Below are 27080 nucleotides of genomic sequence, written 5' to 3'. Positions count from 1 at the left end.
TATACCAAAACTGTAGAAAGTTACAAAACAGGGTCAATTCTGGTTTTCTCCTGAAATCCACTCCTGAATTTGTATTGCAGTCTATGGGACAGTTGGAAGGTACTCCCATCAGTTTGAGGCTGTGGTAAGGTAGTCACTTTATATGTAACAGGACAAATTTGTCCACTAATGATGAAGAACCGATTTGTCAAGATTGAAATATGTGGCCGTAAGGACAAGTTACAAGCAACTGCTGAAGAAGCTGAAGCAAAAGCTGAAGAAGCTGAGGCAACAGCTGAAGATTAAAACCAGAACTTGAAAGCTGGAGGTTGAATGTCCTGAAATGGTTGAAAAAGGCCTGACTAGTTAATGTAATGCGTATCAAACACCACAAAAGTGTAAAAAAAAATATACAATATGTAAAAAACAGGTTAGTTGAAAGCTAAATGGCCTAAATAGGTTGGAAAATAAAAACCAAAGAGAAAATGTACAAACAAAACAGAAGCTCATATTAACTGATGAACAGTGCTTTGAAAAGTTAGATGCCAAAATGTTAGACTGGAAGAGCTGAACTCCATTAGCTGCAAAAGCTGAGAAGTGAAGTGTCTCCCTCTATGAGTACTAACTTGTAAACAGCTTTCTGTCCGTATGTGTGTGTCTGCGTTTGTGTTTGTGTGCCTTTCTATCTGTCTGTGGGCCTCTGCTGATCTGTATTTATGTGTGTTACTGTGTCAGTCAGAATGACAAACTGAATTTAACTGTCGAACGCTTCATGATTACTAGACTGAAACATTTTTCCAGTGAAAATGTAGCGTGGTGCAGAGTGAAGCTGGCTGCCCTCCACTACACATTTAATTTGAAAAGTCTTTTATTTTGTTCTGTAAAGAGCAAACATGTATTTTACCATCACCGTTCACCACACACACACACACACACAGTAATTTCACACTCAAGTGTGTGTTCTTGTTCTCTGAACGTGTTTGATATTCGAACACACAAAAAAATGATGATCATCTGCACTAACATCCAAACAATAAATCACGTCTGTTGTATCGCTATTCCAGACCATTTTCATCATGTACATTCACTCTGAAATGCCTCCTCTGGACCGCCTGTGAGTGTGAGTGATCGTGACGGGGGGAGAGGCTCTGCAGCTGCCGCTGCTCATTGGGGACAGAAATCGCAGAGTGACAGAAGAGAGTTGCCAAACACAACGCTAGTCGTTTTTAACAAAGACAAAGTCGCTGAGGATCAGTAACGTCTCCAGATCAACTCCGAACAACGGAATGAAAAACTTGAAAACTGCTCCGGTGGATGCTTATACTTCAAGATCGATGATTCGCTCATTTCGCTGTCAATCAGAAAGGGACTCAGCCTCAGACAGATCATCCAATCATCATGCAGAACCAGAGCGTCCGGGCCAGCCCACTGCCCCATACACCCCCAGAGACGCTGAGCAGGACGATGGGCGGGACAAAGCCCAGCATTTATCCAATGACCTTCTAGTTTCGCTGCAGTGGAACAACCCACTCTCTGCTTCCCCATTGAAGTCAGTAGACGCTCGGCGTCTGCACTGTGTAAAGCTCTGTGGCGCTGCGGGGATGAATGAGAAGAAGTCGTGTCGGTTACCTGTGATAAGGAGCTGATTCTGAACAAAAGATAAACGTGTTCTAGCGCATATTTAGTCAATGAAATGTTCACACAACAGAACATATTTGGCCTCTTATTTTGTTGACATTTTAGGGGAAGCTGAGCTTCCCTTTCAGTCTTAGAGCAATCGCCACTGGTGTGTACACTTCGGTGCCTTCTTGTCATCTGTGGGCCAGACTATGCTACAGGGTTGCCCATTTCCTTCCACTTCATTACACCCCCCATCCCCTTCCCCCTGATGCACACACACACACACACACACACACACAGACACACACACACACACACACACACACACACGCACACACACGCACACACACACACGTATTAACGGTCTACCTCATGGCCAGTATCTCAGAAGCAAAGGAATATCAATGTACAGTACACTGACTCATTATATCATCTTCTGCTTAGACATTTGTGACCAAACCAATGCTGAGAGAATACAGAGGTGATTGGGATTTAATTTCTGATGCTCAATATGTGCTGCTTGTAAAACGTAACAGCCCTGATCAATGAGGATAATTCACAGACCTCCATGAACACTCTATGTGACCACAAGAGTTAAGTGAGAAAACAGCAAAAATTATAAAAAATGTTTTAATTTACTTTTACTTAGATTCCTTCAGAGAGTCATGTTCATTGTAAGAAAACATGTAATAAGTAGAAAGAGTTCTGGTTCTGGGAAGGAATGATGGAAAAAAGTAGACAGAGACAGAAGGACAAGAAGGAGTAAAGATAACAGATGGGAAGAAAGAGAAGAGTGGATGTGTCGTCATGTCGACTGACTCCATCTTAGACGCCTACCATTTTACATATTTATGCCACGAGGGCAAATGTGCTGCTTACATCATTAAACATGCCCTCTTCTTTGTAATTGCTCTATTAGAGTGATATTCATGTATCCAATTCATAGAAGTAAGGCATATCATAAAGATGTAATTTATATAATCTGTTGTATGACATAAGTGAGGAGCTGAATGACAGCTCCTCCTCTGAATGTCACTGGTCAATCAGAGTACTGAACCTACAAAGACAGCAACATTTAAAACAGAATAACCAGAGAGAGTGACAGAGACATCAGGAGTCTGATAACGTAGTGTACTAACATGTAGATGGGAGAGTTACCTGGTTGCTGGATGCCTCTGTTGATGATCTACCCCAGCCTCTGTGTGTCAAAATTAGTGAGGGCAAGCTCACCTGAGGAGGAAAGAGGAAACAAGTGAGACCTTGACCTCTTCTCAGAATAAAAATGCAGTTCCTGGATCACACATGATACACTGTCATCTTTCCTATTTCCTCTTTAGAGGATAATCACATAGATATTTTGGTTGATGGTGGCCATGTTTTTCAACCGATGTTGCTCATTTATAGAGAAATTTGTTTATTCCATTTATCCCAAGGCTGTATACCGAATTTGTTTCTAATCTCAAAATTCATAAAGTTCTATTTATTTTTCAGTTTTTCAGATTATGCAAATTAGCAAAAAAAATTATAGAGACAGACTTCCATAGTATAATTGGCTTTTTTGTAGGGCACATTGAGCTGTACATGTGTGTTGAATTTCAAGTCAATCAGACAAATGGTGTGATTGACTTTCCAACATCCATCCATTTTCTTCTGCTTATCCTCTAGTAGGGTCACAGGGGGCTGGAGCCTATCCCAACATCTTTTCGGGTGAGAGGCGGGGTACACCCCGGATAGGTCGCCAGTCCATCGCAGGGCAAACACATAGAGACAGACAACCATTCACACTCACAGCCACACCTATGGTCAATTTAGAGTATCCAATCAGCCTAGTCCCCATTTTGCATGTCTTTGGACTGTGGGAACAAGCTGGAGAGAACCCACACAGGCACGGGGAGAACATGCAAACTCCACACAGAAAGATCCCGCATCCGAGCCGGGACTCGAACCCGGAACCTTCTCGCTGTGAGGTGACAGCGCTAACCACTGCACCACCATGCAGCGACTTTCCAAAATTTAATTTTAAATTTTAAATTTCGCTCATTGCGGTCATACTTCTTTGGTATTGCACATCATTTCCAGTTGTTTGTGTTGTGTTTCTCGCTCATTCCAGCTCACAGCAATTTGAGCTACAACAGAAGACAAATAATAATAATAAAACTGAGTAGAAACAACCCTAAAGAAATAATCACAAATGTATGTATGGTATAACTTAATACATAAAATTAATACATAAAATGATTCAAATAAAAATTGAACAGGAAGGTTCATTCTCAACCACAGAAACAGCAGCTGGACAAAAAAAATTCTCAACATAAAGTCCCCTTACTTAGCATTTTTGAGGCTTTCAACCACATCTTGTGGTCTCCATCAGTGGATGGAGTCACTGTAGTTTAAATCTGTTTGAAAGCTTTGGAAACTCAGAGTAAGTGGACCTCGTGTTGAGATTAGTAAGGATGATGAAGACCATGAAAACACAGTTGGAAACTCTGGAAAAAGCTAATAAGTGGACCTTGAGTTTGTCAAATTACTTTTTAAGGTCAATAAAGAACTTTCACACTCAACTCAAATAAACATAAAATTCAGCCTATTAACCATGAATATATTGCAATATACCAGTAATGACACATCTGTTATAAATCAATATGTATATGTGTACATACGATAACTGTATATAAATCAAGCAATTGGTCAGTGAAGTGTCCATGTGTGTTGAGTTATTTTTTGGTGCTTCAGGACCTGTTTCTACGTTGAAACAATGGTCTTTAAAATATGAAAACCATTAAATGTGCATGGTTTTGGAAATCTCTCTGTGCACATTAACACAAACATGCAATGCCTGACAAAACCATATGCATATTTCTATGTTTAGCTATGAATCTTAAAACCTAAATCATTTAACATAAAAAAACATACTGTAAATAAAAATATTCAGTTGTAACATTCTCTATAGACATTGTTTTTCAGAACAGTCATATCTTAGTACACATGGAACCAATAATAAAATAATGTGAAGTTGAAAGTAACATGAATTGTTGTCACAAAGAAGATCTCAGAAAACAGAGGACACAGAGGTGATTACTTATGTGGAGTCAAGACTAAGAAAGAGCTGAAATTTTTCAAAATTCTTTGCAGCTTTTCTTTTCTGAGTAATGTACTAAGTAGTTAGTAGTAAGTAAAGGTGATGCGCTGCTTCTCTATAAAGACACACACTGCTCTCTAGTGGTTAAAACTATTCTCACTGTTGAAAACATGGCAGACTGGCTGTGAGTGTCACACTTGTCTTAACATATTTGTCAGAGGCTCACTTTGCAGTCCATTGGACCTTGTCTTGGCACATATTTGATCAGACTCTGAAAAGCTGGGACAGCATTCCCAGAGGATCTGGCCTTCAACTATAGATCAGACAAATAGTTATAAAAAATTACAAACATTAGAATTGTGCTATGTCTTGTTTCTGTAACTTCTATACCTATACTAAACTATTAATATCATGACCAATATCTTGCAAATTATCAAATATTGCACAATATGAAGCACATGTTGATTAGTTTATTGTAGCAGTGACAAAGAGCCTACAAAGCATGTGTAATGACATAAATGTGAGCCAGAAAGAAAAGCTTGTTGGCTGAGACAAGAGCTCTCTGTATCTCTCTGGGCGAGACCCTGGTAAATACCATTAGACTGTCACAACACATCAGCCACAAAAACTCTGATCTGAACCACACCGGGACCTTTGTGTGTGTGTGTGTGTGTGTGTGTGTGTGCGTGTGTGTGTGTGCGCATTAGCTACTACCACTCATGCTTATGTGAATGCTTGTGTGTGTGAGAGCATTTCTTAATGTGTGTGTTGAGTATCTGCAGCTCTGTGGCAATCACACATGCTCAGATATTAACAGCTGGACAGAATATTAATAGGAGGAGCAGGACTACATAGTGAGTATTATTTACCTAAATAAAACTGTATCAGGCTCAGTGTTGAGCCTGAACATGTGCCTACTTATAAACCCATGAAACCTGACCTCAGAGCCTGATTCTTTGCTCAGGCCTGAAAAAAGAAAAGAGCGCCAAAGGCTGACCCCACAGACTCCAACTCCCAGCATGCTCTGCCGTTCACACCTGAGTGTGAAATCTGGGGAGTCCCAAACTCATGCTTCTCATTGGCAGAGATGCAGGGGACCCCGCCGACACAGCCGTGCCATCTCTGTGTCTATAAATGCCAGCCACATATACTGGCCACCGCCTTTCCATTGTAACTGCACCAGAGATAGCCCGCTTTCTCTGCGACCACAGGATTCTGTGGTCGCAGTTTGAAGATTCTCCCCTCGCTCAATCGAACACAAGTTAACGGATCCGAAAAGAGAGATTCTGCTGACGCAGACCGGCGATCTCGTTTACCTATAGAAGGAAGAAGAGACTTCTTCAAGGAGACATGGACACGTCCGCTACCCTCCGACCACGTCGACACCGCTGTGTTTTTCCCTCTTAAACTAGAGAAATAGCGCTCTCTATCCCCATGTGTGTGAGAGACACTTTCAGTCTGTCGCAAGACGAACGTGTAACATTATTTTAAAAAAAAATGGATCGCCCTATCACTTGCTTGGTGCATTATTTACCCCATTGGCACGTGTATTGATCACTTCTCATGTGCCATCTTTGCTGGTGACGACAAACCAGAAAACAATCAGACCTAGGAGCGCGGAGAAGTTGGTCAAGAAGCTTGTAGTCATGATAGAAAGAGATAAAAAACAAAACAAAATATGAAAAGCAAGGCACTTAGTGCAGCGGAGGCATTAGAATATTGTAAAATGTATGTCACTTTTAAATTCAACCAAAGCATCGCAATATTAGTGTTGCAATTTTCACAAACAATTTGAACAATACAATCAGTCTACATTTTTTTCCTTTCTGTTTGTCGTCCCCCCCCCTCTATGAAAGATATTTCAGTGTCTGTCTACAGGACTAGCCTGTCGACTGGTTTGTACACCTGTCAAGCTCTGGAGCGAAATTGTCCTGGTGTCTGTGGAGGGGTGTGTGTGAGGGTCGTGACCTCGTCCGGGGCAGAAGGAACAGTCTCTGGGCTGACGACACTTCGGCCTAATGAAACCATATATGACACTCAGGTTCAGTTCCCTCATGTTTCTCAGAGACTACTTGGTTTGGATTACCTGCTTTACCCTGATTTACCCTGTGGAACCTCTGTTGGAATTTCAGTGTTTCCTTGTGCCCTTACTCCTGTGTTCCTTGTTTTTTTGGTTCAGTAAAGCCCTTTCATTCCACCCTCTAGCATTTGAGTTTTGTCTGCGTTTGGGTCCAGCCTTAAATAAACCGTGACAATATGAACTGATCAAAAAATTGACCCAGCACCCTTTGCCAGTTTCTTATCTTTTTTACGGTTGCCTCACGGTGAGTCAAAATTGTCCAGGCCCCTTTGCACTTTGCACATCACTGGCTTAGACTTTCCAAACCAAAGTGAGGACACTAGGACATGTTCTTTCCTATAGTAGGTGGTAATTCCCTGATAGTAAGGAATTGACCACAAGGAATACCGAGATGACTCAAAGACAGGTACTCCATCACAATTCCAAAGTAAGGAGAGATCCCATTTTCCAATGGTGCCATTTTGAATGTAGCCTCTCATGATGTCCCCATCAAATATATCGTGAATTGTTTTGTCCCAAACCCAGGAACTTTTGTTTATAACTTTAAAAAAAATTTTCACATGGTTCTCAAGTAAATTTCTCAGTTGAGCAGCTAGTGGTAGATAAATGAAGAAGGACCCATTCCTAAGAGTTACAGTGGTGTTGAAAGGCTTTTGGCATTATTGACACATACCGACCAAGTTGCTGTCCTTACAGATGTACTCATGGCAAGATTCACAGTAGAAGTGGATCTCAAAACTATTGTTGATGGACACAAATTATTTTTTGTCAATTTTTATCAAAAAGGAACTTTGTGGCAAGCAATGTAGCAGGAAACAGGATATCTAGCATTGTCAGGAAATCTCATAGACTGAGACCTTCTCCACTTAGTCTATGAAGCAGAATGAAGACCAACATCATCAAGATGGTATGGCCTTTTGTGACGCCACTCCCTGAATATATCGGCTCATCACCACCATTCAGATGGAAAGGTTCCTAAAATATAAAAACCATTTATTCAGTTCTCTACCCCACTTTAAAATGCATAAATAAATGTATATAGTTGTATGTATATAGTTGAATGTATGTAATTGTGTTTTCTAACTCTGGGTTTATTAAAATATTCTGTATTGCACCTATGACAAATATGTCACAAGACAGACCACATGTACCTGTAGACCTACCTGTGCATATGTTGTCTGAAACAAGGTAAAGGAGACATTATCTTATTATAAGGCAAAAATTGGTTTGGTGGCTGAAAATATTATCACCAAGTTTTTATTTTATCTATTATTTGAGGCAAACAAAATTTCAATCTAAAGGCAAAAGGTACCATCTCTTTCTGGCAAGCAGAAAAGTGCATTTTGTGTGTTGTATTAGCCTTTTAAAGGTATTTCAACAGGTGAATAAAACGATCGGTCATAAACGAGTTATATTTCTTTATTTTATATACAGCCTAACCCATCCGTACATCATGTCAATGACAGGCTCATTCCCCAGTATGAAAAGGATAGAAATACCAAACACACAAAAACATTGGGAACAATGTTTTTATACTGTTATTTACTGTATAATCATGTGTCCAGGCTAAATGTCATGTTCAAGCTTCACTAAGACATGCCTTTTTCTATTATCCCAGACATAAATGCTGTATGTCAGACAATCACTTTGCCACAACACCGGTCATTTCATTGAGTTTGAACCTTCCTAAGCAAAAAAGACTTTTCGACCGTAGCCTCTATTAAAAAAGGCTTACAAGCAGGCCTAATTTATGCACCGCTGCCGTAGTAACGTAAGTTCAAACGTGTGTCATCTAACGTTGTTATTCGACCACTGTACTTTTCTTCAACAGCCATGTCTGAGTCAGAAAATCGCTTAAACAAATCTCACATTCTGTTGTTATTGTCAGTAAATGGTTTCTAATTTCCTGGGTGATGCAAAAATACATTTTCCAGTGATTTTCTTAACTGCATATTACTCCAGTGCTGAAATTAATTAATGTCATACTCATTTTCAATTTTAAGACAATTTCTTCAGAAAATATTGATTCTCCAGTTCAGGGAAAGGGTTTCTATGACAGTGATTAAATTAATCTACACCCACTTGCCAATTTATTAATGACACCTACATAAAACAAATGCAGTATAATACAACAGGCTTCATAAGGATTTTAATGTTCATTTTTTGGATTGATTCTGTTTGAAAGAGGTGTTGATTTATTATAACGGTCATTTTGGAGACTCATTCATGGTGGAGTTGAACTGCACTGGGTTATACTGAAGATTGTTCCTAATATTTTGTCAACCTTAATTCATATAAATGACATGGACAAAATATTGGGTTCAAGGTAACCAACAGGTTTACACTATGATCAATGTAACTTTCTGAATATGTGACACTGTGACAGTGAGATGACTGCAGTTTCAGGTATTGCTCTTAGTTGTGTACAAAAGGAGAAACCAGGCTACTGACCACACCTGCTCTGATAATATAAACTACTGTAACCAAAATGAGTGTTTCAATCAATGGGAGTCTCTATTTGGCTGGAAGTGAGCTAATTTTTTCGCTGTTTGGCTGCTGGTTACCTGTCCCCTACTGGGTAACACCTGTCACTTCTCTGGAGAAACACAAACACCTGAACCTCATTCTGAAAAAAAAAAAATGTAAGGAAAGGCACCAAGAGCTTTGCACAGTATCTAACAATAATGAGATACAGTAAAAAATGATCTTTACTTTTCAGTTACATTCCCCACACATCTCTACTTGAAATCAAATGAGGCTTTCACAGACAATCCCCAGACAATATGCAGAACCATTTTAATTATTTTTTTACAATCCCTCCGCTGTTGCTGCCTTCTTCCTCTTCCTCTTCCTCCTCTTCTTCTTCCCTGGTGTGCTGTCATTCTGTGTGGAGTCTGCAGCAGGTGTCTGTTTGTTCTCTGTCTCTGAAGCTTCAGGTCTCTTCTCAAAGGTGAGTGAACTGTGTGATGTTGCCTCAGGGTCACTGTGACAAAGCAGACAAGCGAAAGAAAACTGTCTAATTTCAGAGTGAAAAAGTTGATTGTCTGTATTAGAAGCTTCTGTTAAAGCTCGTACAATTCCAGTTACAGAAATAGATTTGTTTGTGCTCATTAACACTTGTGATATTTAAGTGAAAGTCATGACGATGTGACTGCAGAATTCCACAACAACTAAATTACAACTGTACTGAACACCAAAATCACAATCTCAGATAATTATTTTACTGAACATAAGATACCATAACCTCACTCACTCATCCCTCCCTCCACTGGTCAGTGCCTTGTCACTTGAGTTACACTTTCTAGATCAAACGGGTTTTATTTTTATTATGGGGGTGTTTGCAGCTGCAGTGTTGCTAACTAAAATCATTGTCTCTAGAGACTTTTTTTAAACAGACGGGGTATAAACCTGGTTCAGGTCTGGACCGTGTATGGATGCTAACCAGGGGCTCATGGCTACACGTCTTGTTACAGGCAATCTACCGAGCCACTCTGGTTTCCCGGCTGCTCAGGAACTGCAGGGAAGAGGAGGGGTGCTACTAATACACTGAGCCTCACCTCCATTACAGCAAATAAACTACTTTCATTACATGTTGGTACATGTAATGAAAGTAGTTTATTTGCTGTTTATTACTAAAGGAGGCAGAGGAATAACTAAACGTAAGACACACTGAGCGAGAGAGCAGGAGAGAGGGAGGGAGAGAGAAAAGTCATCGGTAACAAGGCTTCGTACTAACGACTATGACCAACTCTACATATCAAACAGAGGGAGTTAGACATAAAGACCTGCCTCTAATAAAAGTCTGTTACGTTCTCGAGTTGAAGTAAATAAAGACTAAACTATTGTTACTCCAGATGGAGGCTGTGTTCTGTGTGACAGACTAAATAAGAAAGATAGTCTGTCTCGGGCCCCGGTGGTTCACCTAGTGGAGCGTGTGCCATTTGGGCTTAGTCCAGCCTATGGCCCTTTGCTTCGTGTCATCCTTTCTCTTTCTCCCCTTAATTTTCCCATCTCTCTCTTTGACTGTAATAAAAGGCAAACGCCTGAAAAAATAACTAAAAATAGAGAAAAAAAATAAAAGATATTCTGTCTCGTCTAACTTTCTCTCTGAGTGATCATGTTACAGTAAATCCAGCTGAACTCACAGCTCAGTCTGTCTTTAATTTATGTGTTTGGTGATTTTGTCAGATGACGTCACAGTCATAAAATCAGGATTTGACCAGAGGCGGTCAAGACATGTACCAGGTTTAGACCTGGTCTTGTTATGTTTCATTTTGTAGTCTGTGTTTCTTCCATGTGTCATGTTAGATAGGATTTGTGTCTTTTTTGTAAATATTTGGATAAGTTTGTTATGTGTAGGTTGTTTTATGACATAATAAAACCAACACAGACCTACAAAACCCAAAAATCAACCTTTGCAGTGATGAAACATTCAAAATCTTTTACCATTTATGCCTAAATTTATTATGAGATGATGACTGAAACACAAGCACAAACACAATTTTTAGGGTATGGTGATACACTAAAACATAATTAATTGTATAATTAATAAAAAGTTAAATTTGAATGAACTCACCAAAATATGTAATGCAGATAATTTCTACTATATCTATAAATTAAATGAAATAATTGGATGTTCCTAAACACAAATCCTGAGCAAACAGGACTTTTAAATCTAGCATTTATTAGATTATTTAACCCTATAGCAATAACTATACATGACACCCCAGTATTTACCTTATCTGGACAGGTGGTCTCTGATTCATATTCCCAGCCCCACTGTGTTTCTCCAGCAAAGCCACGAAGAAGCCGTGTGAGCGGGTCTTGGAGGTGCTGGCACGCAGACACTGAGTGAGTGGTTCTAGGCCTCGTTCAGGCCACTTCGCCAGCAGAGGAACCAGCCTTGAGGAGAAAACATAAAACCATTCAAGTATTAGTTTCAACAATAATGATATTTAAAGCGATACCTGCACCTTTGGGACTGATAGATGATTCCATATTCCAAGCATTTACAACTACACAGTGAAAGTGACTAAACAAAATAGGCAATAAAAATAATTTGCATTTGCAACTCTGTTGACTTAAGTGTCTTTGTAGTCTGTACATGGGAAATAAACATACTGGCAGTGAGTGACTCTGGCTGGCAAGTATCAGAAATGTATTGAAAGGCCAAGGTCAGGGGATCGATCTTGGGATATTGTATTATTTTGAAACATAAAAAATTAGAACATAAAGTATTTTCACATCAACAACCAACATGTGGTGCTCCGACCCAAAAGTTTAGAAATCCTGCGTCTGTACAGTTACAAACTTACAAACAAACCCTAAGTGTTTTCTCTTCTTGGCAGAGGTCACTAAAATTTCATGTAATAATGAAATTATCTCTTGAAAACAGACCAAATTCAAATTGAAGGAAAGATGCAAATGCTCTATGTGACATGACTTGGACAACCAGTACAAAAGAAAAAGCTTGAAAGCAAATGCTCTAATGTTTGCAGATAAAAAAGCATGAATAACTTCAATTTGATCAAGTGCAAGTGGGCTGCTGCTACCTGAAGCCAGGGTTCTGCTGCAGGCAGGCCTTTACGACTTCCTCATTCTCCTGGCTATGGATGGAGCAGGTGGAGTAGACCAGACGCTTCAGGCAGGGAAACCTGAGGCCATGGTTCAGGCATCGCAGCTGGAAGGAGGCCAAAGAGGTCAGACGAGCCTGATCCTTCTCTTGGTCAGCAGAGCTGTTGTCCAGGAGGCACACCATACCTGGAGCCACAGATTATTGAAACTATATTTATTTCAATCCTAATGGGATTGCCTCTAGTACACTAGAATTCTGGGTTCTGGTTAGGATATGGGTTTTTAAAGAATCCTGGTGCAGCATGTCTTGATTCTGACATGCAGATAAAGCAACACAGTTTACTATAAACAGAGACATTTAGACAGGTATTTGATCACAATCTGCTGTCTGCACATCTGCTTCTTTGACTTCAGTGATATAATTAGTTAGAGAGAAAATCAGTATCATGACGCTGATGAAGTAATAATGTTCAACATTTTGATAAAACCAAAAGAGAGCCAGCAACTGATGGTGTAACGTAATCAGTACAAAATCAGTCACAACACGAGAGACAAAGTTTTAACCATTTCTTAAAATAGTTGCAATAACAGCTCGCAAAAGAGAAGATATTATAATAGCATCTCGTCAGGCAGCTTGGGATGATACTGAGACTGAGCTCAACACATGTTGTCCATATGTGCCTGCAATTTGCCTTTTCCTCCCTATGTTCAGCACTTTCTGAGCAACAGAAGCTGCATTTCAATTTTTGCATGTACATTGATGCCTCCAACTTTTATCTGTTTGAGCCCTTTAACAGCTCTGATTTACCACTGGGTAAATGCAGCAATAACCAGATAGTGCTGCTCTGCTCCTGTGATGCAAATCTGTGCAAGCTAGACGGAGACCTGACTCTGACCCAGTTATCCCGGCCGGGAAGATTCAGGAAATGAAAACTATAGGATGCAGACAGTGGTTGTGACTATGAAACAATATACACATGTTCCATAGATAAAGAGGGATGTCAAAGACCTGAAAAGAAAGCAGGCATGTGATCAGAAACCTGTATCATACACATAGTGAACTGGTTACTGTACCTGATCCACTGCATGAGGGATCCAGCAGGATATACTCAACATCTTTATACTGTAGGCTATCAGGGTCCACTTTCAGGAAGTCCTGGTTGGCCAGCTGCTGACAGGTCACTCCAGCTCGGAGCAGGAGAGTAGACATGGTGGCCAAACGCTTGGCATCCAAATCAAAGGCAAACAGCTTGCCCTTGTTCTTCATTATAGCTGCGAGGTGGCTGGTTTTGTTGCCAGGGGCAGCGCAGGCATCAATGACATGGCTGCCAGGAGGGGGGTTGAGGAGATAGGCAGGGAGGCAGCTGGCTTTGTCTTGCAGAATGACGTGGCCAGCCTTGTACAGGAAGTGGTCATGGAAGTCAGTTTTAGGAGAAAAGACCAGCACCTCCGGCAAGTGCAGGTCCCTCACAAAGTCTTTCTCCTTTAGGGTCAAGTCCTCCAGCCTGGAGGCCTGTCCCTGGTAGGAGAAGCCGTCCCTCTTCAGGTAATCCACAGCATCCTCCACGGTGGTCTTCAGGGTGTTCACACGCACATACCTGGGCAGGTGGTCCACGGCGGACCGCTGGACTTCGGCCGGTAGCAGGTCTTCATTCCTGCTGACCTTCTGCTTTATCTTTATGCGGGCAAGCTCCGCCTGCAGCCTGGAGCGATGTTTCATCATTGTGGACTTCCAGGAGCCCCCGCACTTCAGCCCCTGGCCCATCACCAGGTCATACACCAGCACCATGGCCAGGTGCATCTTCAGCTTGGTGTGTTTGAGCAGCTTGGTGGACTCGATGAGCTCCCGCAGGACGGAGGAAAACTTCTGGGTCTCACAAACCAGAGCAAAGAGCTGCTTGATGTTCGCAAACTTACTGTCGTAAACCAGAGTTTTCACTGCGCCTTGCTTCCTCTCTGCTTTCTCCAGGATCTCTGCGGCTTTCACGTACAAAGCCATGGTGAAAACCAACCGGTAGCTAGCGAAGGACCCAGATTAGCTCGTACTTTTTGAACCGGTTACTGGTGTTTCACTGGTGAGGACGGGCCTGACTGGTCCTGCCGCAGCCTTCTCGTCCTCTCTCTGTCGCGGTGAACAGGGGACACGCAGCGGGTTTGTTTTTCTCAATAATGTTTTAAAAGCTGCTCGTGGTCACTTTTTTTTACCATGCACATGGCAGAAAACGGGTCATCACACCGGAAGTACATGTTGGCGCACTGTTTTTGTCTGACGTAAGCGGCCTGTCCAGCCAATCACTGATGACAACAGAATGGTGACGACTTTCCCTAAAACACATATTATAGACGTTTACCTTACAGCAATGTTAGTCATTTTATGAAAATTCAAAAATGTTTAAATTCATTGCATTTCAATGTAATGTGTTTTGGTTTCCCAAACTCATCTTAGTAACATATTTTTCTATGGTAGAATTAATGCTTTGTAATCTGTTCAATCTAGGGTTCTCAGGATAAACTACTTACACTGCTAAAGTGACTTTCTTCCCACCCTTTACACCCTACACCCAGACAGTGCGGTTACCAAACACAGAAACTGACCTGAACATGAAAACTGGCCATAAATACAAAAAACTGTAGAAAAAATATCTTTATTCTTTAATACAAGTACAGTCTCTGGATATCAAGTGACTATAATTCACACTAGTGTTAACACAATATGAACAATTATCACTGCAATAAAATCTGTCAGCTGTTATTGTCATGTGAACTTTAGTTTGTTCAGTTTATTAGAGTATTACACATACATTAAAGATGTAGAATGACCTTTCACATCGACAGCTCATAAATCAAGACTCTTGAGAAAACCATTCATTGTTGTGCCTCTAATGCATTACTGACCATATATATATATATATATATATATATATATATAGAAAGAAATTATAAAAGACTTATAAAATAAACTTTACAAAAACAAAAACTGAAAAAAGTGCAGTTTCATTCAATTTAATGTCAAGTGACCTGATATAGTCCATCTGCACTTGGTGTACAGCACACAAAACAAATTACAATGAGCTTATAAATTTACAGTCCATTTTCTGGCACATATTAATCATTTTGCTTTTGCTTTAGGGACTGACTAGCCATGCACTCACTATGTGATTCACTAGCCAAACAGAAAAGCAATAAATATTTAATTTCTGCATCAAGTGAAACACAGGCTGATTGTAAAGCTCTGATATGTAGCACTTTTATTGCATAAAGTTATTCTTATGGCATTAAGGTAGATTTGTGCTTTGCTGTCTGTTACAGTGTCTTTTTAATACAATCAGTGGGGGCAAGAACATTTCAGATCCTACACACGAGGACATCGATCAGTCATAATTTCCTCCTGTCTGTGGGATGGCAGTGACAGCACAAGGTCTTCGCAGAACTCATTTTAGTTTGAACTGAGAAAATATAAGTTTGACCTCTGATGGTAGGTGACTGGTTGTTATTGTGTTGTAGCTTGTTTTATAAAGAGATATTCACCACACTCATTTTCAATACACTTAATATAGTTTGCTGCTGTTGCCTACTACTGCAAGGTTGAATAATGCTTAATTTAGTTAGTTTAATCTAATGTTGGAAGAAATTAAATTGAGTGGGATGCTGTGTGGAGAAGCAAGAGGGGAGGACAGAATAACCAGACCCAATAGTGAGTTGACCATCAGTGTTTAGTGACAGCGATGGGCTTTTTAACAGTCTTTGTCTTTAAAGAGTTTTTGTATAGAAGCAATCTCTCTGTGGTGTGAGGTGGCAGGCGGTTCCTCTTGGCTCTTACAATACATGCTGCCATTGGATAGAGCCGGTCAAAGCCCCCTGAGGTGGCTGGTACTGCTAGCAGCTTCTTGGCAATGCCCTGGAGCTCGGGGAAGCGAGTAGCAGCCTTCCAGTAAAGCACACTGGAGTTGCTCTCCCACAGTGGTTCGGACAGGTACACATCAAGCTCTGACCTCTTCATGGTCTTTGCAGGTGGCTGGAGGAAGTTGAAGATGGACTTGCGCTTCAGGTCGTTTCCACTGACTCCGTCGTAGTTGTTTTCATCTGAGCTGGCACCAGATGCCTCTATTAGCGTGTTGGATTGGTTTTCCTGTTCACCATCCTGCCCCTTTTTCAACTCCTTGTTTGTCTGGTCTTTATCTGCTTCCAAAGAGGGAGATGCTGAGGCCTCCATGCTTTCTAATGTGGCTTCCACGATGGTACGAGCCTGATACTTTGACAGAGGAGTTAAGAAACCTGTCTGGTCCTCCAGTTTGGCATCAGAAAACGGCTGGAAAAAATGTTCAAGACAGGGTGAGAGTTCTGACTCTGAGTGTATGACTGTAGTTTTTCTCTGATATACTCCATATAAAAATAGACGTCAATATAGAGCCCAATATATACACAGGGTTTTTCCTGGCCGAAAATTAGGCAGGGGTGGTACCAAGCCGTACGACTGGGGGATATATTTTCATTATCTCTCCAGCCAATGCGGTTCAATGCCACTCACTCTATGCTTTTCTGAACATCTGGGAAGATTAATAAAAACTGATGTTAGAATCATGTAAATGTCGGCTTAAATACACTCGTTAATACCGGCACCTTCCACTTGTGGCTGAGAACTAGTCCTACTTTCAGTCCTGACAAATTAACCGTATCTTGTCAGTAACATGAATAAAGATTTTTTCTCATATTAAAACTAATGATGTCTGCACTCTTTGCATTTCGATTTTCCTCCTCGTGAACTTTTTAAAAATAATATGTGATTTGAGACATTTCTGCAAAAAAAAAAAAAAAAAAACATACACGATGGAATGTAACGTTAATTTAGGAGAAACTTTTCAAGAAACTGGGTGTGCTTGGATGTAAAAGAGATAATATTCATCTGTAGTGTTGCCACCTTTTATGTGAAAAAATCCTTTTACGTGAAAAAAAGGTGGCAACTGGTTTGGTTTTACTTGACAATACGTTATTCACAGTACTTTGATGACATAACATGAACGAAAATACAGGACAAATTGCGTCCCGTCTCATATTTAAAAATATGAGACGATCCCGTATTATACGTGTGGCAACCCGATTCACCTGTTTGAAGAGCCGCGAAATCAGGTCGCTGCCTCCTTCCGCAGGCAGCAAATCCAGCGCGTTCGTATTCTTCTTCTTTGGCAATTTCAGATTGGCTCTGCCTGATGCACGGATAACGATACAATGCCACCGAGAAAACAAGTACTAGAATTTTGTCAGGAGGTGGAGGCAGCACGAAATTTGACGGAGGCAGCCGCTTCCCAATTCTCTATGCAGGAAAAATCTTGCTACAGAAAAGAATGTAAAACTGGAAAAAAGGATGAAAACTTGCAGCCCATCATTTCAGTTCATCAGCTCTGTGGATGCAAAATGTAAAGTATGACAGAACAGCCAGGTCTCTGTCCAAATTAAGTACCTGCATTTTGATCCTGGGGTCAAGCACAGCAGCTAGTATCATGTCCTTCTGGTGAATCAGGGATTGGAAGTGTGTGTGGAGGCCTGTGCGCAGGGCCTTGTTGAAGTGGGTGTAGTTGGTAACACGGCTCTCCAAGGTCTTATCAAGGCCAATGAGGGAGGGTATGATAAAAGAGATGGTCACACCATTTCCTTGCAGGACCTGGGTTAGAAGAGGCAAAAAGGAAATTCTCTTTACATAAGCTGCTGTCTCAAGCTGTTTATAAATGTTTATGTTTGTGACAACTGAAGCTGCAGTCTACACACAGAAATTTTTCCTTTTAGCTTGTTCATAACAGCTCACTATTAGCTTAACATTAATCAGAAAAGGCAATCTGGAACTTGGTGTCCAGAAAGGCCAAAACTATATTAGGATTTAGTGAAAAAAAAACAAAAAAACTCACATTCCCACTACATCCATAATACATAAAGTTGTCATTAACTTTCTCTTTTACCTGCAAGGCTTCCTCAAATGGCTCAATGAGACTCAGGATGTCAATCACTTGTTCCCTCCTGACCATGACCAGAGGTGGAGCACTGGCTGTGTCATTAGCCTCTATGCGAGCCTGGGCAAGAAGCGTCATGATGGCGCTCCAGGCCGACTCCTGCACCATACGGCGTAAAGACAGCATCATGGAGTTCCAGCGGCAATTACTGGAAGAAGGGCACAGAGACACGCTGCACTCCCTCAACAAAACCTAAACAAAACATGACAGACAATAGTTGTGTTAAAACAAGTCAGGAAAGGAATATCTGATCTCTTTAAATCTCTGTTTCTCTGTTGTCACTGAAAAGTGTAAAGTAATGTGAAAAGTCTAAAAAATCATGACATATGCTTGTCACCGGAAATGAGTTGGGAAAGAAAAACAGTGGTGACAGTTTGAACACCAACACTTGAAAATGAGACTTAATGAGATATTTGGTTTATAGTACAAGAAACTAAAACCTAAAAGAAAAAAAATACCACTTATTTGAATCTCCACCAAACAAATAAAACATTTTTACATTACAATCTACAGGAGGACTACACTGTCTGTTCTCCCGTTAATTTGCTGCCTCAAACAGTACAATGTCAAAGTTTAACTTGTGATTTCACACCAATGAACATCCAACAAATAAACCTTTAAACACGGCCAGGAAAAAAAGCCCATCTCTCTCAGGTCAGGTGCAAGTTTGACTTGTTTAAACATTTGACCAAACCTTGCTGGCTTAGGACACTGAAATTGATTCATAAAAACTTAATCAAAACTAGTCACCCTGGTACTGCTGCCTCATCTTTGGATGTAGAATCTGTAAATCTGTGACATTACATTTTAATCTGTTCATGTTTCTCTTACCTCACTCCAGTAGGCACTGCTCCTAAAGAAAGCCACCACGTTGTGGACCTGTGAGAGCAGGTTCTCCACTACCCTCGAATTCTTCAGTGCCTCCTTGATCACCAGCTGCAGTGTTTTGGCCACACAGATGGTTCTGGTCCCGATCTGAAGCTCTGAAAAGGGGGACCCTGGTTCTGACAACTGGTCTGACAAAAATGCCACTATCTCATCTCCATCTGGTTCTCCCCTGTTGGATGAGCACATGATCTTGTAGTCGCAGAATAAGTTGTTCCCAGCCAGGGTGTCTTTGGCCTGGTTGGCAAGTACATAGCCAATGCTGTGTGAAAATATGCCATAGCTAAGAAGCACACCTTCAAGCTCTCTGGCTACAGCAGTGCTGAGGTTTTTGTGGGTGAGGTGACGGAAAGCCACAATGGGACGGCGGATCTGCCAGGAATCACTGACAAAGTGGAGCTGCACAATGATGATGGGCTCCTCCACTGGTTGGGATTGATCCCCAGCCCAGAGGTCAAAGGTGACATGAATGGCATTCTCACCATCTTTGGTTCTGGCAAGGCAGGCTTTAAGGTCACGGATGAGCTGAGGCTTAATGGTTCTCTCCACATCATCATAGAGCTGCAAGCCCATGGCACGCTGGGACAGCTTGTTGTATTCAGGACTAATGGTGCTCATGAAAGACCTGAAGCCTGCTCCTTCAACAAAACTGTGGAGAACAAAGACACACTGGCATTGTAAATTTTCTAATGCGGTATGATCTAGATGGTGATTAGATTTCTATCTTAACATGTTGTAGACATACCAGTAGCTAGTTAGCCTTTCTGCATCAGGTGGAGGTGAATGTATTGAGCATTGTAACACACATACAACACCACAGAGACATTAGCCACTAGCACTGAAAGTCACCTGAGTGGCAGCATGTCCTCAGCGATCATCCTCAATGCCGCATCAGCAAACTTCTTCTGGTCTACTGGTGCGGCTGCTCGTGGAGCACCTGAGCTGGAACTGGGGCTGGAACTCGAACTGGGAGGCAAGGTCGGACTCAGAGAGGAAAACTCTCTCCTTGATGCCAAAGTCTGTGGAGATGGAACAGCTGTCTGCTGCTTGGCTTTCTGACAGTCCTTCTGTTTCTTCTCTTTCACTGTCCTGACCTGCAGCAAAGCAATAAGTAGGAGTGTGAAACCAAGATTATCAGATGAGGATATCTAGGAGGAAAATATAAAAACATTTAGAAGTTTTTCTAGTGTTGTCACACACCCAAACCACCTCTTGATTTTACAACAAAAAGTGAAAAATTAAACAATAGAAAGCTTACCACTTCAGGAGTTACTGGTTCAGTGTCTAATACAACATCACATTTGAAGTCCACCTGTAAAAAAGACAACATAATGTAAATCCAGAGTGTAAGGACTTCATGAGAACTGATCCTTTGGTACCAAACCGATGCCTCAATTCTGAAAATTCTGCTGGTACTTGTTTTTCTACAGCCACATCGATGTCGTAGGCACTTAAAATGTGATTCTTCCAGGAATGACAAGGTTATTATAATGACCCTACAAGTGTCCTAGTCTGACATCCAACTCAAAGAGAATAAGGAGGCAGGTACAGTGAACAATAAAGACGTGGAATGGCAGCAGCAACACAGTGAGACTCGTGTATGGAGATATTTTGTATTTGATGTGGATTGTTGGAATGAGTTATAGACAACCAAAAAGGAGGAAACACCTCAGACTTATCTCAGCTCAAAGACAAGCATCCGGATCTGTATATAGAATTCAGGGTGAGTAAGTTTCAGTTGTTAATTTTATACTAACATCAATGTTTCCTCTACATTCATTTAGCAGTGGTGGCCCTCCACTGCTAAATCATAGCCGCCACGCCTTCAAATTTCTTTTCTTTTTTTTTATAATTGTCGCAAATGCACCACTGCCACATCTCTCCACCTTCACAGCACAGCCTGTGTGATGATGAGCACAACAGCGGGGGGAGGGGAGGGAGGGAGTGGGGTGGTTGGGGGATCCTATTGGAGTTAATTACTCGCGAGAGCGCGGCCTTGAAAGTGACGTCACGTCAGGCAGAGTCAGAGAAGTGAAGTCGTGAGGAATAAGGCAGCGAATTACCGGAGAAAAGGTAGACTTATTAGCCAACTCAGTGACGCTAACTTGGGTAAACTAATTGATAGCATTAAGCTAATATCTACACGTCATTATGTATTAACTGCTGACTGCATTTTCAGATGAGCTTGTTCAGATACTTCTCTAAGAAGAGAAAGACAACAGATGAAGAAGACGCTAGTCAGGAAGCATCATAAGCCTTTTACTGACTCGTAAATGATGATGGTTAGGTAAGAAATAGTATTTTAATGTTCACACTTGTAATCAGATGTGATGTGAGTGTAAACTATATAACGCTGTTAGCGATACGTTACTCACACTTTTAATGTAATCTTATTAGACAAGTAACATTAGACAGGGAGGAGTTGTTAAACAAAGTGGAGGAGAGCAGAGCACAGCAGCGGGAGAGCTGGGTGAAGGTGCACTTTTTAAATGCTTGTTTTCATACTAAGCACGCACGCACGCACGCACGCACACATACACTCACACACATTCCAGAAGAAATCGAGATTCATTAGATCAGGCTATGTTTTTCGAGTCTTTCCAGTCCCATCATTTTATGCATTGCTCTGCTGCCACATGATTGGCTGATTGGATAATTAAATGAATAAGCAGGTGTACAGGTGTCCCTGATAAACTGCTTGGTGGACGAATTTGCATTTTCCAAACTGTAACCAACAAACATTTTACCAGCTACATCCTAATGACAATTAATCAACAGGAAATCAGTAAAAACTGAATAATATGAGCCATATACAGCATGTACTAAATTAAATTCAGTTCAGCACTATACCTCTCCTTCCACAAACTGTTGAATATCAAGAGAAATGCTGTTAGCGTCGTCTTTGTACAGGCCCAACTCAGCTTTACGTTTGATGGTGGCGTTCCAGTGATTCTTCACAGAATTGTCTGTCCTTCAAGAGGAATGGAAAATGTACATTAAATTCTCTGTGTCATCCCTAGTTAAAACAGACATATTTTAAGAGTAACAACAAAATGATGCATGTGACTGCCCATCATCTGCCTCGTTTCAACAAATCAATCATTGCTACCTAACCCACCTTCCAGGAAGCAGCTTGGCGATCTCAGCCCACCGGTTTCCCAGAATGGAGTGGGCTTTGTAGATGATGAGGTCTTCTTCATTGGTCCAGGAGCTCTTTTTCACCAGTGGGTCAAGGTGGTTGTGCCAGCGCTCGCGACACTGTTTCCCCAACCTTCCTTTTAAGTGCCTGGCAATCAAAGTCCAGTGCCTGGTGCCATACTTGCCCACCAGCTCTATTATCTATCCAGAGTAAATACATATCCAAATACCAATGTATTAAGTGAGATAGGACAATATTAACTAAAAACTGTGGAAAGTCTGTATCAGATTTTGTGTGTAATTCTTCCACCTTTTCGTCTTCCTCTTTGGACCAGAAGCCTTTGACTAAATCAGGATCAAGGTGTTTTTTCCAGCGGATCATACACTGGAATTCTGTCCGTCCCTGTCACATCAACAGGAAATTAACTCTTCTTTCTAAAATGCTAAGACAGGTTGTTGAATCATTCAAGATTAAAATAATCAAACACAGTTAGAATTCTGAGATTTTTCTGAGATTTGCAATATTTAAGATCAACAACATGACAAGACACATGGCTGTAATCCCTCTGGAATTCTTCTGTTTTATCAACCTTTACAGGTTCACGTTGCTGGTTCATTCATTCTCCTGTTCTCAACTGATTTTGTTTCTACTGAATACTTACAGGTAAAAAACTGGCAATGTTTTTCCAATCTTTTTTCCCAAAGTTGCTTATCAGGATTTTGAGATTTTCATCCTGAAAACAATAAAAAATTAGTTCAGACACATTATAATTTAATGTGAGCTTTAAGGTCAGCTCACAGTTACAGGTTATCATGAACACATTGTTTTTAGTTTATTACTTTTAAGGTTAGCTAATAAATCACCAGAAACCTATGTGAAAAATTTCTTGAGCACAAGTTGCCACCTCTGCTTAAATCGGCTCTTCCTCTTATACTTCCTCCACTAATATAGTAAGCTACTTGAAATTATAGTGAGTGGCTCCAGATAACATCTTCTGATGAGTGTCTAAAATATAAATATTACAGTATTGTGAGGACAAAAGTTGTTTCAAGTCTTTTCACTCACCTCTTCCTGAGTCCATTTGACTTTACACTTGGTCCCATCCTTCTTCTCTGCTGTGTCCGAGTCAGTGTCAATGCACAGATTACTCTCCCCCTCTTCTTCCATGCTGCAAACACGCACAATCATGTATTCCTGGATTTCAACATTACAAGATGGCAAAGAGTGAAAAGACACAGTAGAGAACGATTTGATATCTTTCAACACATTTGATACATATGAAAATATGATATGGTTGATATGGACTTCAGAAAGGTGCTGTTTTGAAATGTAATTTTAAACCTCATGTTTACCTATCTAATTAAAAAAACAGCAAACATTCCACTCTCTTTGAATATTTGTGTCAACTGCTACAGTTAAAGCATCCCAAGATTAAAACGCTATTAGAATGCCACTTCAGGCTAAAGTCAGTTAAAAGTTGCACTCTATAGTATACTCCACAGCGCCAATACTCACATCATAAATACCCTGCAAGTTAGCTTCATAGTCTATGGAAAAAACAACAATGCATGTACTTGACAGGGGTACTCAAAAGGATTGGTAGATATATCTGTTCTCTTGTATGTAAATTCAAATTATCTGACCTAAAATTCAGTAATTATGCAATATGTTGGTGTCAGACCTTCACATGTCATTATGGTGCATAATTCCTATCGTCCTATTCCACAATGTCAAGCAACATCTGCTGTACACAGCTAAACAAAATGGCTACAGTGGTTTGAAGTCAAAATGCTTTGCCTCTGGTATTTCCGTAACCAAACATTCAGAAAGACATCTGAAAGTAAAATTCCTCCTCTGTCATCCCTTAAAACAGTTTCTTTGGTGACTGACCTTATCTTTTGCTCATGCCTAAAAAAACATTTAAACATATATAGAATAAACACTAAAGAAACAATTACAGTACAAAGGCAGGGCTGAATATTGCAAAGGGATACAAATATATGTTCAATCTTTGATGACAGCAGAAATAAGTGTCTACTAAATGCTGCCAACAGAGTGGCAGTCCGATGTAACTATTTCTTAATCTGTCTATATATTCAGTGTCAATCAAAACATGCTTGCTCAATATTACAATATGTAACAGTTTCCAACAACTCCATCAGTCATTACACTTCTGTATGATGAAATTAGCTATATGGTGCCTAAAAGAAAGTATGTGAATGATTTTCACAGGAAATTGACATTTTTCATTATCAGACCACCATTCAATGCAAAAATTAAGTTTTGGAGTCCAGTTTTACTTTCCTGTTCTATACAAGTCAGACAACATTTAACATTTTCTCTGCAATGTGCTCAAAGAGATAACTTAGTTTTGCTGGTAACTCTTGAAGCCAATGAGGACAAAGTCGCCGTAACTGTTTTGTAAACAGCAAAGACACAGACACTTACATGCTCATATAATTACTATGAGCGCCTATTACCTATCTAACTCTTCACGGTTTCCTTAAGTACAAAGCATGTGTAACTTACTCTGCTGTACCGAAACCTCCTCAATAAGCATGCATGTTGTGCTCCACAGCACTGAGCTACGTGCCCACAGAAAACCTGAGACAGCTTAGCAGCTAAAATTAGCTGTTGCAAACCAAACCATTACTTGGACATGAATATGAAACTTTAGCTAAATATCTAAACAATAGAATGCAAAACTCTAAAGACAAAATCACTGCGATTGATTTGCCAAAACTGAGTGACAAACTACATAGCTTACATTCCAACTTGGCTGTAACTTCAAGCGAGCTAACAGCTGCTAACTAGCAGCTCTCTTCAACACGATTGAGGAAATGGTTAACTGACAGTACAGAAAGTAGAATGCCTCTAGCGGCACAAGTACGCACATTTAATAAACCTGCCCGAAATTTCTATAGGCAAAAATTAGATGTTTGTGATAATTTCGATATTTGTGACTAGAGCATAGAAAGTTAGCTGACATGATAGTAGGGAGGATACAGAAATTCCTACCTAAATTTCAGATTGTGCATTTGCTTCTGGAAAACAGCCGGGTCCAGCTTCTCCAGTTCACTACCATGAGACAACAGAAACAACGGCTTTTAAACGGTCATGAGGGAGAGCAAACACTCACTCACGTTCTGTTATAAACAAAGCAAAGCACCCACTTCATTTAAAGCTGTAGCGATGGTTGAATATAAATGATCATTGCTGTGAGACGTTGCCACCTTCAGCATAGCACAAACATACACTTTCTCAATAAGGCAACGTCAACATCCTCATTCGTTTGTTTCCCTCACTTACCCGCGCGACATCCCTCCGTTGTATCGCCAATCTCTGCCCCAGAAACTCAGCCTGTACCTGCTAACTGTAACAGTTTAATAGTAACTACAACACACGCTGAACGCAATGTATATACAAGTTACCGAAATTAAGAAACAGTTCAGGAACTCGTAGCGTTGTGTGAGTAAAAATTTACCCGAGACTGAAACAGTGAGGTCTGTTCAAGAACACTAGGGCTGCACACACAGTTGCATACATTCTCCGGAAATGGTCAATGTGACTGACGGTTACAACCGACACAAACAGCTAACGGTTGCTGTTGACCAGAAGTGTTGCTCTTTACTGTATTCAGGGCTAGACTTTCCTATTTTATCTTCCCAAACCTGTTTAGAAAAAATAACCGTCCTTAATCAAACATTCATGGACGTTTACTTGAATGTAAAGACAACACTAGTTTAGCATTAGGGACATTTTAACTGAACTAAATTAACCTCTTTGTGAACTCACTGGTGGGTCTCTTTTCTGCTAGGCTACATGCTAGCACTGCTAAGCACAGCTCAAACCCATATAACTTTATTTTGAGTTTTAATGAAGACCTCAACTTTTCTAAAGATGGCAATTCCAGCATATGTAAGCAAAGGCAAATATGTATAAAAGGATGCAGTTTAGCGTAAATGTAAATTTTAAGATTTATAAATATTGATAACAGATGTACTTTTTGTAAGACTGAACAAGAAAGCATAATTCATCTGTGCTACAGTTGCTCATATTGTATTACATTCTGGAATGACTTTGAAAGTTATACAAAACAAAACGTGTCATTAAAATTTAATATATATATATATATATATATACATATTCACTTATTTTGAATTTAAGGAAAACATTTTTATGCAATGTTGTTAACCTAATTTTACTGGGAAATTTTTATATTCATGAAACAAAATTTCTTAAATCAATTTCCTCATTTATGTTGTTTTTAATTGATCTTGAAAGTTACTTTGAGTCTCTCAAATTTGTAACAATGTCAGCACTTAATATCTATTCTGAAATGTTTGTCTGAAGAAGTCTGTCACTTAAGATATGAAGCAATTGTCCTTTTTGAAATTTATTTATTTGTTCTTTTCTTAATTATTTTTCCTTTTTTGTTTGAAGTTCTATTTGTTTCCTTTATTAAAAAAAATATATGTCTGATTGATGGCAAAATTTCCAATTTAAATAAAGGAAAAAATGGAAGCAGTTCAGAGTTTTTAAGTTTAAAGTGGTGGCACAGCAAAAAAGTTTAGACAAAACTGCAGAAGACCATATCAATTGTTGAATTAATACCACAAAATACCAATAGATCAGATGCACAGGTGTGTACAATATACTAGGCTATCTCATTTTATGTTATTTTAAGAATATATACACACCTATATACCTATATTTACCATA

General features: G+C 40.1%; 2 protein-coding genes across 8 annotated transcripts; both read right to left on the bottom strand.

Moving 5' to 3' along the window:
* Positions 1-8161: 8161 nt before the first annotated feature.
* Positions 8162-14825, bottom strand: nsun5 (NOP2/Sun RNA methyltransferase 5). Its single transcript, XM_056384885.1, has 4 exons — positions 13407-14825; positions 12311-12518; positions 11496-11660; positions 8162-9741 (listed from the first exon to the last, which is right to left on the bottom strand). The coding sequence occupies exons 1-4, from the start codon at positions 14329-14331 to the stop codon at positions 9567-9569; spliced, it is 1473 nt and encodes a 490-aa protein (XP_056240860.1). The 5' UTR covers positions 14332-14825; the 3' UTR covers positions 8162-9566.
* A 133-nt stretch (positions 14826-14958) lies between these two features.
* Positions 14959-25874, bottom strand: mybl2a (v-myb avian myeloblastosis viral oncogene homolog-like 2a). 7 transcript variants are annotated; one of them, XM_056384884.1, is made up of 14 exons: positions 25668-25874; positions 25377-25436; positions 23424-23526; positions 23020-23091; positions 22668-22760; positions 22338-22558; positions 22070-22190; positions 20478-20531; positions 20069-20313; positions 19702-19868; positions 19166-19317; positions 18284-18526; positions 17791-17991; positions 14959-16641 (listed from the first exon to the last, which is right to left on the bottom strand). In XM_056384884.1, exons 1-14 carry the CDS (start codon positions 25676-25678, stop codon positions 16039-16041), a joined length of 2346 nt encoding a protein of 781 aa, XP_056240859.1. In that variant the 5' UTR covers positions 25679-25874; the 3' UTR covers positions 14959-16038. The 7 variants fall into 7 exon arrangements, with proteins under 7 accessions (XP_056240859.1, XP_056240854.1, XP_056240852.1 ...); XM_056384879.1 differs by having other exon boundaries at positions 19166-19868; positions 23424-23552; XM_056384877.1 differs by having other exon boundaries at positions 19166-19868.
* Positions 25875-27080: the final 1206 nt, after the last annotated feature.

Source organism: Seriola aureovittata, chromosome 9, assembly GCF_021018895.1.
Source record: "Seriola aureovittata isolate HTS-2021-v1 ecotype China chromosome 9, ASM2101889v1, whole genome shotgun sequence".
Taxonomy (NCBI): Eukaryota; Metazoa; Chordata; class Actinopteri; order Carangiformes; family Carangidae; genus Seriola; species Seriola aureovittata.
Note: the sequence above shows the minus strand (reverse complement) of the source record. Positions and strands in the feature narration are given on the sequence as shown.